Raw genomic sequence first — 15,509 nt, 5'->3', positions numbered from 1 at the left:
TCGCAATACATAATGGCGAACTCAATGTCTGGGGCACGATATAGTAGATTTGAAGTGATTCCCAGCACAGCCCCAATCTTGACGGGGACGCAATCCTCTACTGCGTCTACTGGGACTTCCTGCCACTTCCTTTTTGGCCTCCAGGTTTACTTGCGCCTTCCTGCTCTGACAAAGTGCTTTTTACCCGCAGCGTCTGCTTCATCCTGATCATCTTTTTCCAACACGCCTCCCCCGGGCCTCACCAAGCCGTCGCTCGCCATCTTTTAAATATCACGCTGACTTGACTCTCATTCTGATGAATGCTAAGTGGAGAAGCCCCTTCCTGTCATGACTGTTTACATTATGTGTGTGACCTAACGGTTCCAAAAAATGGTCCAAAAAACTTTTGTCCTAAGTCTATTTCGTTGGGCCTTTCTGCCCGTGTTCTACTGTCCTAATACTTTTGTCCAAACGTTTCACTTGTTCCAATGATTTTGGCCCAAACTCAAAAATTTCCTTCAACTTTTCAGTGTTGCTCTCCCGTTACTTTTGTCCAGACTTAAACTTCTTGTCCAAATTCAAAATTTTATGGTTATTCACTTGCTGTAGCTGTCCTAATACTTTTGCCTAAATTCAATAATCCTTCTTTTCACTTTCTTTGATACCTTTTGCCACTTTTTTTTTTACATTTTTAATTCTTGTCACTGTCCTGACACTTTTTTTTCATGATTTTACACTAATGTGATGGGTTTGCTTATAATCGGACGATATTTGGCATTTTATGCAAAATTGGCGATAAACTGTAATGTCGTAATTTCCTGAGCGATAAATGATGTAATTGATCGGTTCCGCAGATTATATATTGTATGAATATTTCTGAGGCACCGTTAATTTTCACTTCTCATTGGTGTCCCAATACCTTTCCTCAAATATCGCATTTTATTGCTAAACACATGCTGTGAGTGTCCTAAAACTTTTGTTCAGACTCCCTTTTTACTTTGCCTGACCTGCAGTTTCTTCTCTCTGCTTTTCTGTGAATGGTGTCCCAATACTTTTGTCGGACAGTGAAGCGATGACAGTATGATTTCTTTGATGATGACGGTCATCATTGGGGTCAGAGGTGATGCTGGCAAACACACACAAAAACACGCACACACCCACACTCACACACACACACAATAACTGAGCGACTGGTTGACGACCATTTCCTGTTCGTCTGCGTGTGTTTAAACATTTGAGGACGTGTGAGTGCAGAGAACAAGTTTGTGCGCATGTGTGTGTGTGAGAGAGTAGGCGTGTGTGCGTATGTGTGTATGCACTTGTGAGCAGACAATATGGAGTCTGTCGTCTGGGTTTTCAGTCAGCCGGAGCTCCTTGGAAGTCGTTTCAAAACCTCGATCGGAAAAGATCCGAAACAAATGCAAGAGGTGGGAAGGTATCGAAACTTACCAAAAAAAAAAAAAACCAAAACCATCTTACTGTTCTTTCGCAATTAACTCATTTAATGCCAGGGATGTATTTTCACGTTTTGTTTTTTCAGACTCTGGACAATAAATCTCAGATACTTGAGTATTAAATTGATACTCTTGTATATTTATTTCCAGATACTAAAGTAGTAAATCGATACTTAAGTATCTAGGATCAAATGTCCGAACTTGTGAAAATCCGAACGTGAAAATAACTCCCTGGCTTTGAATGAGTTAAAAAGATTTCCTTGAGGCCTTATTCAACTCATTCAATTGCAAGACATTTTAAGTTTATTTTATTACGAGTCCAGACATTCAATTAATAATGATAAAATATTAATAAAATAAGAATTATATTGTTTATGTATTTATTTGTGAATTTATTTATTTGTAAAACGTTTGACCAAAAGAGGGTCTAAAAATGGTACTAAATTAATTAAAAACTGAGGTGATTAGTTTTTTAGTACTTAAGTAACCAAACTAATTGATTATTTTAGGTCCCTTTGATATTCAACTATTAAAGTAATTGATTATTTTAGGCAATCAAGGAATCAAACTGAATACTTAAGTACTTCAGCGTTAAAGTCATCAATTACTAACACTAAGGTAATCAGTTAGTTCAGAACTTCAGTACCTAAAGTACTCAATTTAGTTCTCAATTACCTTAAGTAATCAATTACTGAAGTACTTGATAAACTAAAGTATTCAATTACTTTACACTATTGGTACTAATGACATATAGTTATTGATTAGTATTTAATTAATCTAGTTCCATCTATTTTTAGAACGTCTTTTGGCCAAAATGAAAAAAAAAAATAAAAGGATAAATAAGTACCAAGGATTAAAAGTCTTAACTCTAAATAAAAACATAAAAATGTGTTTCAGATTGATTGATTGATTGATTGATTGATTGGTTGATTGATTGATTGATTGTAAAATCGCTTGACATTCCTGTCAAAATCACAAAGGATGTGTTTAGCATCCAACTTATACAGTTTTAAAGTAAAAAAAAAATCAAATAAAAATACACCTCACATCAACATTATTTGTTTTTTGTTACCATGACAACCAGGGATGGAGCCAGAACATTTTGCTGTGACTTCACAAACATTGCTAATTTCCGAACTAAAAATTATACTTTTAATTTATTTTCTTTTTGCAATGCTGGCAACAGTGAATGGGCAAATGTTGTTTATCATTTTGGATTGTAGACACACACACGCACACGCACACACACACACACAGACACACACACACACACACACACACACACACACCTTTTTCCCTCACTTGCCTGCTAAGCAATCTTGTTATTTGTTGCAGCTAATTTATCGACACACATTAGCGGCTTTACCACGCGTGATGTAAACGCATCACGTGCAATATTGCATATTATCCTTTTTAGCGTGCGCGTGTAATCCCTTTACGACGTGTAATTAATGTCGTTGTTGCTCCGGCAGCTGCAGATTGAGGACATCAAAATATATTTTTAGCTAGCATTAAAAATCATAATTATGTTTTTTGTGTCCACACAGCTACACAAGGTGCTTTTACAACCCAAACAAGCCTCCACTAACTAGTACATATTTCAAAGTCCTACCAGCAGAGAGGACATTAGTGTGGTGTTTTGTTTTTGTTTTTTAATGTGAACGATTCTTTTTAAAGGTGTGAAAACATCCGTTTGTGTTTGTTCAACCGTAAAGCAAATATTGTGCAAAAATTTTGACAATTTTTAGGGCTTTTACGAAACAAAAAACATCACCATATTTGAATGGTGGAATATTACATCTGTAGCAGATACACGCCCCCCCCCCCAAAAAAAAAAATAAATAAAAAGGCTCGCGATAGTACCCCAGAATGCTTTGAAATTTTTGCCTATGAAGCCTGTTTCACACAGCAACACAAAATTTGGGAGGCTTGTCTATCATGAGTAGACCCACAAAAAAAAAAAAAAAAAAACAGAGGTCCCCAACCATCGGTCCACGACCTGGTACTGGTCCATGAAACTACTGGCACAGGGCGGCACCTGAAATAATGATTTCTATTTATATCCATTATTTGGGTCTGAACGATATTTTATTTGGAAAAAATATATGTTTTGAAAGATTCCGGACTTCTAGATGGACCTTGTTGTAGTAAAACATATTCAAATTGCCATTAATGATGAGTTCAAGTTCTATGTGCATTTTTGATCTTTACATCAAAGGCGTTTCATATCAAAGGGTAAACATTGAAATAAGAAAACAGGGAGCTGAAATTTCACCGCTAAAATACTGCGAGAATGTGGAAGAAAATGACCCAAAAATGGTCAAAATACCACACAAGGTTCAAGCAAAGTATGCAAGATGGAAGGATGCAGAAAAACAACAGTAAGTTCAACAATTTATCAAAAAAAAAACAGAACAACAAAAGTTTAAAAGTGCAGCCCCTGAAACCAGTTGAACTTAGAGTATGACATTTGGAAGACATGTCTATCATAAATCAAGCCACAAGAAAATGTCAAATAGCCATGCCAGAAAAGAATGTAGAACCATTGACTCTCATTTTTGCGTTGAGTCCGTCCAAGCATCCCCTCCGTTCGTTTGCTGTGGAAAAATCACATTTCATCCCATCATGCATCTGCGCACGGGAGACGCGGGCGCCACTGGATTGACAGCTCTTTGAAAACACCGTTATTAGAGGCAGAGTGGAAAGAAATAGCTTCAAACACCCACTCAATGTGCGTGTTTGCGTCTCATAATGCGTGTGTGTGTGCGTGTGTGTATTGCGTGCGTGTGTGTGCGTGTGTGTGTCTGGCATGCCTTCAAATCTGAAGAGCCCAAAAGCCATCACATATTTTACTCGGCTACATTTTTTGATTCGTTTGTCAGGCCTAATTATAATTACAGTTAGCGGCCGTTAAGTGTGCGCGTATGTATGTGTGTGTGTGTGTGTGTGTGTGTGCACGCGCGTTAGATAATCACACACATTGCCTGTCAGTCACCTGTGATTGGGAATTGCCGCACAATTTCGAGTGTCATTTTGGCGGCTGGTCTCCATCTGCTGCAAAAACACGCGCACACATGCTACAGTTGTGTGTCACTCAGGTTGATGGTTGTCAGATTGCCGTGTGACATTTCGCGAGCAGATGGATGCTGATTTAAACCATCTGGCTATGACTGAAATATGGACGACAAGATGTGGTCAAGCGGCTTCACGGCGTGGTCATTTCACTTTACTTGTGTGGTCACATGACATCATCTTGGAAGTTAGTCGCTTTTTTTGCCTTTTTTTTATCTAGTTTTGTTTTCATTAGTTTTAGATTTGTTATGTTGTATATGACTAATGCAAAATTAACACTTTGACCGCCATTGACATGAAAGGACGTCAACGGGAATCGTACCAAGGAGCGCCAACGACGTCAATCCTCGTTTTATTTTTTTCGTATTTTTTATGGGAATGAGCAGAGAAAATGTTAAGGCAGTCAGAATTCTCTGAATTCCTGGCGGGTTTACTTTATTTAAAATGGCACAAAGTATAGTTTATGGCCTCAATGTTCTTAAATATCGATTTGATACTTAGGTATTTGTTATTGGATGCCCGGACTCCTAAAAAAATGTGAAAATACGTCCCTGGCTTTGTATGAGTTAACATTACTAAAATGTTAGGGCAGTGTTTTGATAAGTAAGCCGGAAAAAGAAAATTAAAAATACTCAGTCAGAATTCTCTGAATTCCTGGCGGGTTTACTTTATTTAAAATGGCGCTAAGTATTGTGTATGCCCTCAATGTTCCTAAATATCAATTTGATACTTAGATATTTGTTACTGAATGCCCGGACTCTTAAAAAAATGTGAAAATACGTCCCTGGCATTGAATGAGTTAACATTACCAAAGGAAAAAAGCAATATAAATTAACTTTCAACAACTGTTAATTATGTTTTTACAGCATTTAATCCGGGTTACATCTTAGTCTAAACCTGAAAAAAGAATCAATTGCATCAGTGCCTGAAAGTAAAATTCTTATTTTATTGCAATTTACAATGTCAATTGTTCAGGAATTTGATGTTGTTTGGCTAGAAGCAACTTTTGGCCTAGTTTTGGTGGGAAAAAAAAATACGAAAAGCACCAAATTTGGACGTGAGGCTTCACCGATATTTGACTCAACACATCAGAGGGTACAGCACATGCTTTCTGTTAAATTGCTATTTTCTTTAACGTTCCAACAAATTCCTTCAAACGTTGAGGGATTATTGTGTTTCCCTCCCATCAGAGGAACCCCATCGATTTGGGTGTGGTTTTGATGTCCCTCGCGGTCCTTTTTAACTGACGCTTGCGCTTAAATGGGGAACAAGCTAATAAAAAGAGCAAACAAAGTGATTCCATTCATCCGTCACATCATTTTGCCATCTCAAAGCGTCGCTTTTGCTTTCATCAGGCCGCCGCCAACATGTGGAGATAATTCTGACGTCTCCGAGGGGGGGCTTCCTCTTCTCTAGGCGGCTTTGAGCTGTCACTCCTTTCAAAGCAAAGAAAACACGTTCACCTCTTCAAAAGTGCGCTTTTTTTCCCATTCCAAACATCTGAGCTGACGGATGAGCGCCACGGGGTGGCTAACGAGTGATGTCATCACAAAGCAATTAGTCAAAACACAAGAGCGACCGTCTTCACCTCCTTCGGGATCGATAAGTGAATCTATGGCGAGCGCAATGGAGCCAGCCAATCAGGATGGAGATTGATCACAGGTGTCAGTGGGGTATTGATGAGGCTTCGTTGTTGTTGCCGAACGACTTATGCACCAGTGGGGGGAAAAAAAACAAAACATTCAGGATGATTCTAACAGATACTGGCATGCCACTTCATTAGGTACAATGTCAATCAAAAGCCAGAAGCACTGACCTACATACACATCCTAAATTTTAATTTTCCTTCCATGAAATTGTTTTAATTGATTCCTAACAGCGTATTTGCTCGCACTTTCTTTCATTTCTTCGCCTTTCTCTTGGCTAAACTACTTCTAGTGGATGTTAGATTTTTTATTTTTTTTTGTCCAATCAGATTACATCATTAAGGTGTTGCCATGTCAATCAAATCTTCCCAGAGCCATCACAATCAGTACTCAAATTTAAATCATATTTGCAATCGAATATTTTTTTTAACTTTTTAGATGTCAAATTAAAGCGTTCCCTCATTTACATTCCCCAAAATACTCACAGTAACCGAAGTCTGCAAAGTACAATTTAAATTTCATTTTATTTTCTCCCCTTTTTTTTTTTTAGTTTGCTTCTTTTGTTAGAAAAAAAAATTAATACATTAAACTTTTTTTTTTCTGGTCCAATTTAGAAGGAGGAAAAATATGAAGAAAAATAGTGAGTTCAAGCTGCAATAGATTGTGGTCATAAATAAAAATCCATGTAGTAGAGCAGGCGTAGTCAAGTCCGGTCCTTGAGAGCCAAAATCCAGGCTGTCTTCAATGTTTCCATTCAACCAACACACCTGATTCTAATAATCAGTATTTTCATCTGCAAAGCCCGAGCTAATTATTTGAATCAGGTGCATCGGTTGAAGGGAAATCATGACTCACCTGTTTTCCGAGTTTGGTCATGTGACATTTGTAAGTTGAGCTGATTGGTTATTACCTGAACTGCGAGCAACAATGATGTCATTTTAAGGCGATGTGTGGGACAAAATGGCCGCCCCTGAGATGTACAAAACAGAGGGGAATTTGCTTCTCAATTCATACTCCACAAAACGCAACATTACTCAGAATGCCATGTTTGGATTAGTTTAGACTAGTTTCAACAAGTGATATTCACAAACTAAGCCGTGATTGGTCAACAGCGAACGGTAAAAGGGCCACCCCCTGAGATGTATTAAAACAGTGGATTTTGCTGCTGAATTCATATGTAAATAATTCATGTAATATAATAAAGACCATTTTGGATTTTATTGTCCCTTTAAGAAAAAAACATCATAACTAGGTGATACTAATAAAGTAATTTGTCCACCCACGTCCCCGCCACGAGTCAACGCTGCAGGTACCAATTTTGTCTTTCTCCCGTCCTGCCTGTCAGTCAAGCATCACTCCTGTTCCCCGATTGGTCCATCTCTGCGTGGGGTGGGCGTGGCCCACAGGACCACATGGAGCCCGTTGGGTTGCCTCTCCAGCGCTCCCCCCTTTTCACTCGCATCCAGTTCCCATCCAGCTATGGACAATCACGCCTTCATTTAGACATCTCACATTTTTAAATGTATCTTAATTACAGAGGCTTTTTTTTTTCAACTCAAACGAGAACCATTATGATAAAAAGATATTGTTTCATGGAGAAGAGGATGGATTTTGATCACTTGAATGCAGATTTAGGAATTAAAGGTGTAAAGTTTGATTAAATAGTCATTTTTGAGGAGATAAAATCGGACTAAAGAAGGACTACTCTCGTTGTTGTTTTTTTAATGGAAACATGGCCCAAAAAGAAGTATCCCGACACTTTGTCCTCCTCCCCTTCCTCTTGGTCCACCTGCTCTGCGCCTCCGCTCGTCGGTCTCACTTCTCCGGAAAAATCAGGGAGAACTCCCCGTCCGGGACGCTCGTGGACGGGGTGGCCGTGCCGGTGTTAGCCGGTGTCTGCCCCGGTAATGGGGCCACCCTGAAGGGGAGCTACGCGCGCGACTTCCGGCTAGTTTCTCTCCACGGACGCCGGCGCCACCTGGTTCTGGTGTCATCCAAACGTTTGGACCGGGAGTTCATCGCCATGTACGAATTGAGTGTGGAGCGATGTTCGGGGAGTCCCGTTATGATCCAGGTGGAAGTGACGGACGTAAACGACAACGCGCCCCGCTTCACGACCGGTAACAGAACCCTTGAGGTGGACGAGTTCACGCCGCTCGGAACCGAGTTGACCCGGTTCGACGGCAAAGACGGAGACGCGGATGTGAACGCACGGGTGACTTTTTACGCACAACCCGAGTCTAGTTTGCTCCGCGTGGACCCGGAAAGCGGACAGGTGACGCTGGTGGGCTCCCTCCGCGGACTGAACAGAATCACAACCCGGCTTTACGTCAAGGATAGCGGGGAAGAGCCGCTGGTGGGAGGGCCGGTGGTCTTGGAGGTCCTCGTGCGTCGCCCGGCCAAGCGGAGGTCGCGCGCACTGGCCGAGGAGGTGACCTACGCCGTGAGCGTCCCGGATCAAGCCGGCGTCGGGGATCTGGTGTTCACGGTGCCCGACAGGAGGTTCGAGCGGCGGTGGTTCGAGGTGATCTCCGACGCCGACTCGCCGGTGCAGATCGAGAGGGACTCCGGGAGAGTGTTCTTGGCGCGCAGCCTGGCAGAACCCGCCGAGGTGATTGTCAAGATCCACAAACACAGAGGTATGAACATCACGTGATTTTAGCACCGTGGCGACTTTTTTTGGGGCAAGTGCAACTTTGATTGATTGAGAATCGAAGGCTTCGCTGAGCTAGCTGACTTTTGGGTTAAAAAATTTACATGGTAGTCCTTTTGAAGTGTTCCTTTCAGAGTTTATTTTATTCATAGTTTATGTGCGTGGCCAAAGATAATGGTCAAATGTTCGACTGACTGTCCAAGCTTTGAATAAAAAAAAAAAAAGTTCGTTGTTGACACTGGTGGACAGTCAAGAAGTACAAAGACTTTGTACCTGCGCGTTTAAGGTTCTGTTTTTTTCTTCGTTTAAATACTATTGTATCTGTGGTTTGACTACAGTGTTCCCTCGCTACATCGCGGTTCTTTTTTGTTGCTTCACTCAAATGCAACATATTGCACGTTTACCTCTAGTTTTCTTGCAGTTTGGGTCACCTTCAAGCCAGATCACACACTTTTTTTTTATTTAAAAAAAACCTCTGCTACATATATTTAAATTTATGATCATGTCTCTTGCAGTTTTACTTTGCTATTTTCTTGAATATTTTTTAAATTAAAAAAGGTAACAAAAGCACAAAAAAAACTATGTTCACAAGACAATCGATGTATGGATGGTATCTCTACTTCACAGATTTCAGTTACTGTGGGTATTTTGGGGAACGTAAACAAGCGATAAACACCAAACACATGGCGACCGCGCTTTTGACACCAATAGTTTGTCCACTTATGTGTGTGCACAAGAGATAATGTTCACTTTCGACGACCACTGGCACTTTGTTCAAAAGGATTCTAAACTTAGCCATTTTCAGCAGTGAAATGTTAATACACTCAAATATATATAAAAAAAAAAAAAAAAAAAAAAAAATATATATATATATATATATATATATATATATATATATATATATATATATATATATATATATATATATATATATATATATATATATATATATTAGGTCAGTTTGATCAAACTTCTGACCCAGAAAGTTGGATCAGATCGACACAAATATTGGGTTGGTCCTTCTTTTTTTTTACTCATAATTTGTTATATAGACCCAACTGTTTTTTGAGATTTTTCTGAGATTAGTCATGTGACATTCACAAGCTGAGCCATGATTGGTCATTACCTGAGACTTGAGGAAATGTGGTGTCATTTTTAGGCGACAGCAATAGAAAAAATGTGTTTTAAAAGTTATTAATTGTACATGAAAATAATTACGTTTCCAAATTTGTTGTAGTCATCATATGAACATTTGACATGTCTGTTTTTTGTACAGTATGTATGAGCACTTCAACACATTCAACAGAGTTTTAGTATAATCACAAACGCACACACAATGGACTTCAAAGACAGTCACTCTCATCAAGTGTGTTTTTCTTTGTTTAAGGCACATTGTATTTGTAATTGTTTGTTTTGCTAAGTTGTTTGCATTGGCCAATGAGCTGTGAGATTTCACTCTCACACTAACAAAGAAGATGTGACAGCTTTGTGATGTGAAGATGTGTTTATGCTAAGAAATTAGATGAAACATTTTATAATACATTGCAGCATACCACAGCAATCACAGAGGCAGAAAAAAGGAATAGCTTATGTTTTCCCGAACAAGATGGACAGTTTGTTTGCTAGGTTGGAAATATACACAAACTTTCCTGCGGTGCTAAATAGTGTTCCACCAATGTGACATTTTTCTGGTCCTGGTACTCATGTGAATAACCCACACAAAAATTATGTGCACCCCTGCCTGTAAAAATGTCCAAAATGACCATAAAATAGTCAGACTTCCTTTTTTTTTTTTTGTTGAGTCTGCTCACGATGGACAAAATGACTGATTTCCATGTCACTAGGTTAAGTGCAACGTTAGATCAATGATCAAAAATGAAGAAGGTATTATTGACCTTTTTTTGGTTGGGGCAATGATGATTTCAACCAATACCAAAGGTAAACTTTCAAGCCTGCAAAATCTGGTGCTTTTGTGCATATGGAAAAGACCATAAAAATTTCAAGAGGGCCTTCACATTTCATACTCGTATCACAAAGATGTCTATTTTTTTAACCTGATTGACGTCATTTTCATGCAAAGGTCGATTTGCTCTTCATCCGAACGATGAAGTTCAGAGTGAACTCTTTTCAAAACAAAGTAGCGGGGTGTTGAGGATGACAGGGTCCTGTTTGACAAGATGAAACGACATCCAGATGCCGGTCTCAGCGCCGTCCCCCCAAAACCCCGCAGCCTTCCTTCACTGCCACCAGTAAAGTAAATGTTTAAGCAGGACACTAAACTGGCCCCATCTGGGCGGCGGCTTAGCATCCAGGTCACGTTTGTTCAATCAGCACAACTTGGCCGTGTGGCTTTTGTTTATTTGTGCTAATTAGCCATGTTTGCTCACCTGGATGTACCCCCAGGCCCCACTTCTGGCAATGGGGGGGCGCCACCCAGACCCCTGGGCCCCTCCGACAGGAAGCTTTGTTTTTCTTGCAGCGGACGATTCCTGCCGGCCTTGTCTTCAGCGTGATTTGTGGGACACGCGGCTGAACGCCATGTAAACTCCAGGGCTGATTGAGACGCTCTGCTTTTTGTCAGCCAGGGCGGATATGTCGCCACGTCAGGGTCTGATTGGTCGCCATGGTCTGTGAAATCGACAAGAGACATGGGTTTGAGCCGTGGCTGAATGCAAGATGAGCTAATTTAAGAGAAAACAGAAGTGAAGCGAATTTGAAAAATGTCAAGTCTCATATAAGCTAAATGGAAAAGTGACTGTCTAGGTCGAACTAAAGTAACGTAAGCTAAAAGCGTATCGTTACTAGAGACCGGTGTTAAATTTGAATGCAGCATTATCAACTTCAGCTAAGTTTGGTTAAGCTAAATTGAGGTAACAGTATTTTTTTTAACAGACTGATGTTCAATCAAAGTGAGGTACGTATTTGAAAAGCAAAAACTGGCTAGGCTAAGATAAATTACTTCAAATAGAAATCAACATCATCTCCCCGTCTGTTTGATGAAAATATTGAAAACATAGACTATCACAGGCTAGGCTAAGATAAATGATGTACATTATAAACATCTTCAACCAGTATTCATTGGAGTAAGATTTTGGAAAAGTCAACTTTAGCAGGCTATGTGAAGCAAACATTGAATGTGGTAATAAGATACAGGTGTTCGGTCCCAGTTTAACTGTAACATATCAAAAACGTAAGCAAGGACCTACTTGGCTAAGACAAATTTAGCTAACAGCAGACAGAGTGAATGGCCAAAAACTTTAATCCGAGTAAGGCATTGAAAGAGTTAAACAAGATAGGCTAAGCTAATGCAAGCTAGCAGACGGCATTGCAACAACTTTTCAATCAGCATAATGTATTGGAAAACTAAAGCATGACAGACTATGCTAAAATGACAACAAAGATTAATGTTTAATGTTCAATGTTTGAATGTAAGATACTGTACCTGTAAACTAAGGTTAGCTAGGTTAGGCTAAATTGAGTTAACTGTACACATCTAACCTGTTCAATCTTTGTAAGTTATTGGAAAAGTATTCATTAAAATCTCAATTTGACAAAAACATCTTTACATGAGAGCTGTGTTAGAACCAAGTAAGGTACTGTATTAGAAAAGTAAAGTAAGAAAGGCTACGCTAAGTTAAATTAGGCTAACAAAAAAAACACTTGAACTAGTTTACAACCCTAGCTTGAACTCGGATGGTAAACTAAGCTAAATAAACTATTAAACGAGTCTCTTTCATAACCTATTCAAGCCGCAATTTCAAAAGACACTTAGTTACTAAGTTATAATGTAATTATCCGACCGTGGCCTGCCATGTTTGTGGTCTAAAATCTTAACTCATTTGCAGCAATATTCTGGCTTCTCTGCATAGCAGGACCCATTTCACGCTGCTCCTCAAACACCAACAAGCCTCCGGGCGACACACATTAAAACTGAAAGAGAATCACAATTTGTTTTTCCTCGACTGTCGGTTATATTGAAAAAAACGTTGATCACAGAGACAAAAACACATTTATAATCCCTTAAAGTTGTCTTTGCGTCGCAGGAGAAATAATTATTTCAGCCAAATAAAGATCAGTGGTACACCGAGACAAAAGGACTGTAACGAGCTGAAAACGCGGCCAGAAAAATTCAAACGGAGGACAGAAAGCGAATGACTTTGATTTTCATTTCCACACAAAAACAGAAGCACCGAGAAACATTTCTAATGCAAATCTCATGCAATATTTTACCACTAGCTTTTCTGTTTAACTTGACACAGAATTTATCCACGGGTGCCTTTCACGCAGAACCCAGCGAGGCACAATTCATACTGTTGTAAATGTGCGCGCTAGTAAAAAGCGATTATTTAAAGCAAGACTTTTTTTTATCAAGAAAATAAGCACACAAGTCTTTCTCTGTGTGTAGAAAAAGTGTTTACGTGAATGTCGAAATGAGAAAAATGCCCCTATAAGCCACAGCTATCACGGCCGACTTTTCCCTCATTAAGCCGTTAACTAATATTTATAGTCGCAGTCGCACACTGTAGACACACACACACACACAAGGCGTCCGGTTGTGTCGCCGTTTTGTGTGTGCGTGTGAGCCCCGAGGTGACACACAAGGTTTGTCGCTCCGGTTTATTCCATTGTCTTTATTTGTGGATTTTGCCAAAGGCGGGAAGCAACCTGCCACTGCTGTGAGTCCGTGTGTGTGCGCGTGAGCGCAACAGCAAACGCCATCCGATTGTGTGTCCCGGAGGCAGCTGAGCTTCACACAGAGTGCATTTGTGTGTCTGTCATTGTCACAAACATTGATCACACCACTCTCGATATGCATGTTTTCTCGCCGCTGTGTGTGGTAATGTTTGTGCATGTGCAAAAATGCCGCGGGGTAAATTATGGTGGCCACATGCTGACGCTTCCTGAAATGACCTTTTAAAGGAGAACAAAGCAGCAAACGACACAAAAAATGTGCGTTGTTTTTAGCTTGATTGCTAGCTAATGCTATGCTAACGTCACGTTTGATCTGGGATAGTGCAGCATCAGAGATTCATATTTTGTTGCATTTATTTTAGTAACTTTTCAAATAAATTCTACTTGTTGGATTAGATTCATTGTAGCATACTTTTTACTTGATGCTAGCCAATGCTATGCTAGCTTCATGTTTGGATAGCTCTGATAGCTTAGCATCAGAAGTGAGCCTTCTGTTAGATTTACTTCAATAACCCTTGTGATGAATTCTATCTGTCAGAATAGTTTTATTGTAACACACCTTTTACTTTTACTTAAGTAATGCTAAAGTAATGCTAGCTTTATGTTTGCTTTGCATTTGCTTAAAATCAGAGGTGAGTATTCCATTACATTTAGTTCCCTCACTTTTGGATAAATTCTACTTGTCTGAATTGTTTTATTGTAACATTCTATTTACTTCTATTTAGTGCTAACAAATGCTATGCTAGCTTTATGTATGGTCTGAGATATCTTATTATCAGGGATGAGCATTCTGTTATATTTACCTTTTTAACTTTTAGGAAAAACTGTACTTTATTGTACTTGTAAATATTTTTATAGTAGCATACTTTTTACCTTTAGGTAATCCAAGCTACAGTAATTCTATGCTGGTTTCATGTTTAGTATGGGATAGCTCAGTGTCAGAGGTGTGTGTTAGGATCAATTAAACTTGCCAAAATATTTTTACTGTAACATATTTTATATGCACTTGAGTTTTTCCTTTAAATTTTACTCCGCTACATTGAGCTACCCTTTTGCTAACTTTGTTTACGGCCTGTTACTTCAAATATTGCTCTCACAAAGGATTGTGGGTAATGTATCTATTTCCCTTTTGTAAAAAGGAAAATACAAACATTCTATTGTTTAGAAGTAACTTTTGCTAAAGGTGGCGTTTTACAATGCATTTTTTAAATTCATATAAAAAAAAGATTATTACAAAAAGGATCATGTTGCCTGCAATACATTTGATGGCCACTCGGAGGGCGCTATCAACGCTCACAGTTTTCCATGCGTTCTCTGTGCTCTGTTGAGTTTCACTTTTGCCTTAGTGGAATGTCCTAATGGCTTATTGATGGCCAATCAGCTGCAGCCTGGGGCGAGGCCAACTAGGACAAGGTCGTCCAATCAGCATCATCTCGCATCTCATGCAACCAAAAATCCAAACAGTAACCATAGAAACACCAAATGCAATACCCAAAACCCTCTAGCTGTTATAAGACCTACAAAAGCATTACGGAAATCTGCCATTTTAATAAAATCTTTATGTGGGAAAAGTTTGGTCAATTAACTGGTGGATAGATATTACATTAAAAATGCATTCAAATAAGTTAAATATGTTTAAGACAAAATGTATATGACAAAGAATTAGACATATCAGTTATGTAAGTGTAAAAATTAGCGACGAGCAATTACAGATACCAAGTATTGTATTTGGCCAATACCTGAGCCTTATTTCAAGGTATGAGTACTTGCAATGGCATCCCATACTCATTTCTACCTCTTTCTTGAAGCAGTTTTAGTTACCTATTTTAGTTAGAAAAATAGGAAATTGCAATAAATTTCTTGAAATTTCAAGGAATAGTGCTTTATTGGAATATGTAACTCTTTCTTTAAAATTTTGTCAATGTTTTCTTGGGAGAAATTTTGTGTGTCAAAGTACTTGTGGTATCAGTACTTGGTATCGGTATCAGCGAGTGATCAAGGGCTGAGTACTTA

At 39.1% G+C, this 15,509-nt stretch overlaps 1 protein-coding gene across 1 annotated transcript in view; it reads left to right on the top strand.

The window, feature by feature from the left end:
• The first annotated feature begins 7,649 nt into the window (after positions 1 to 7,649).
• LOC148426393 (neural-cadherin) overlaps positions 7,650 to 15,509 on the top strand; it is an 88,464-nt gene continuing 80,604 nt past the window's right edge. The window contains exon 1 of the mRNA XM_088410952.1: positions 7,650 to 8,790. Within this exon, the coding sequence (XP_088267078.1) occupies positions 7,884 to 8,790 (907 nt within the window). The 5' untranslated portion in view covers positions 7,650 to 7,883. The remainder of the gene's footprint in view (positions 8,791 to 15,509) is intronic.

The sequence above is a fragment of the Hippichthys cyanospilos genome, chromosome 3 (assembly GCF_059441005.1).
Source record: "Hippichthys cyanospilos isolate Australia breed blue-spotted pipefish chromosome 3, RoL_Hcya_1.0, whole genome shotgun sequence".
NCBI classification, from domain to species: domain Eukaryota; kingdom Metazoa; phylum Chordata; class Actinopteri; order Syngnathiformes; family Syngnathidae; genus Hippichthys; species Hippichthys cyanospilos.
The sequence above is the reverse complement of the archived record's forward strand: the minus strand, read 5'-3'. Positions and strand labels throughout refer to the sequence as shown.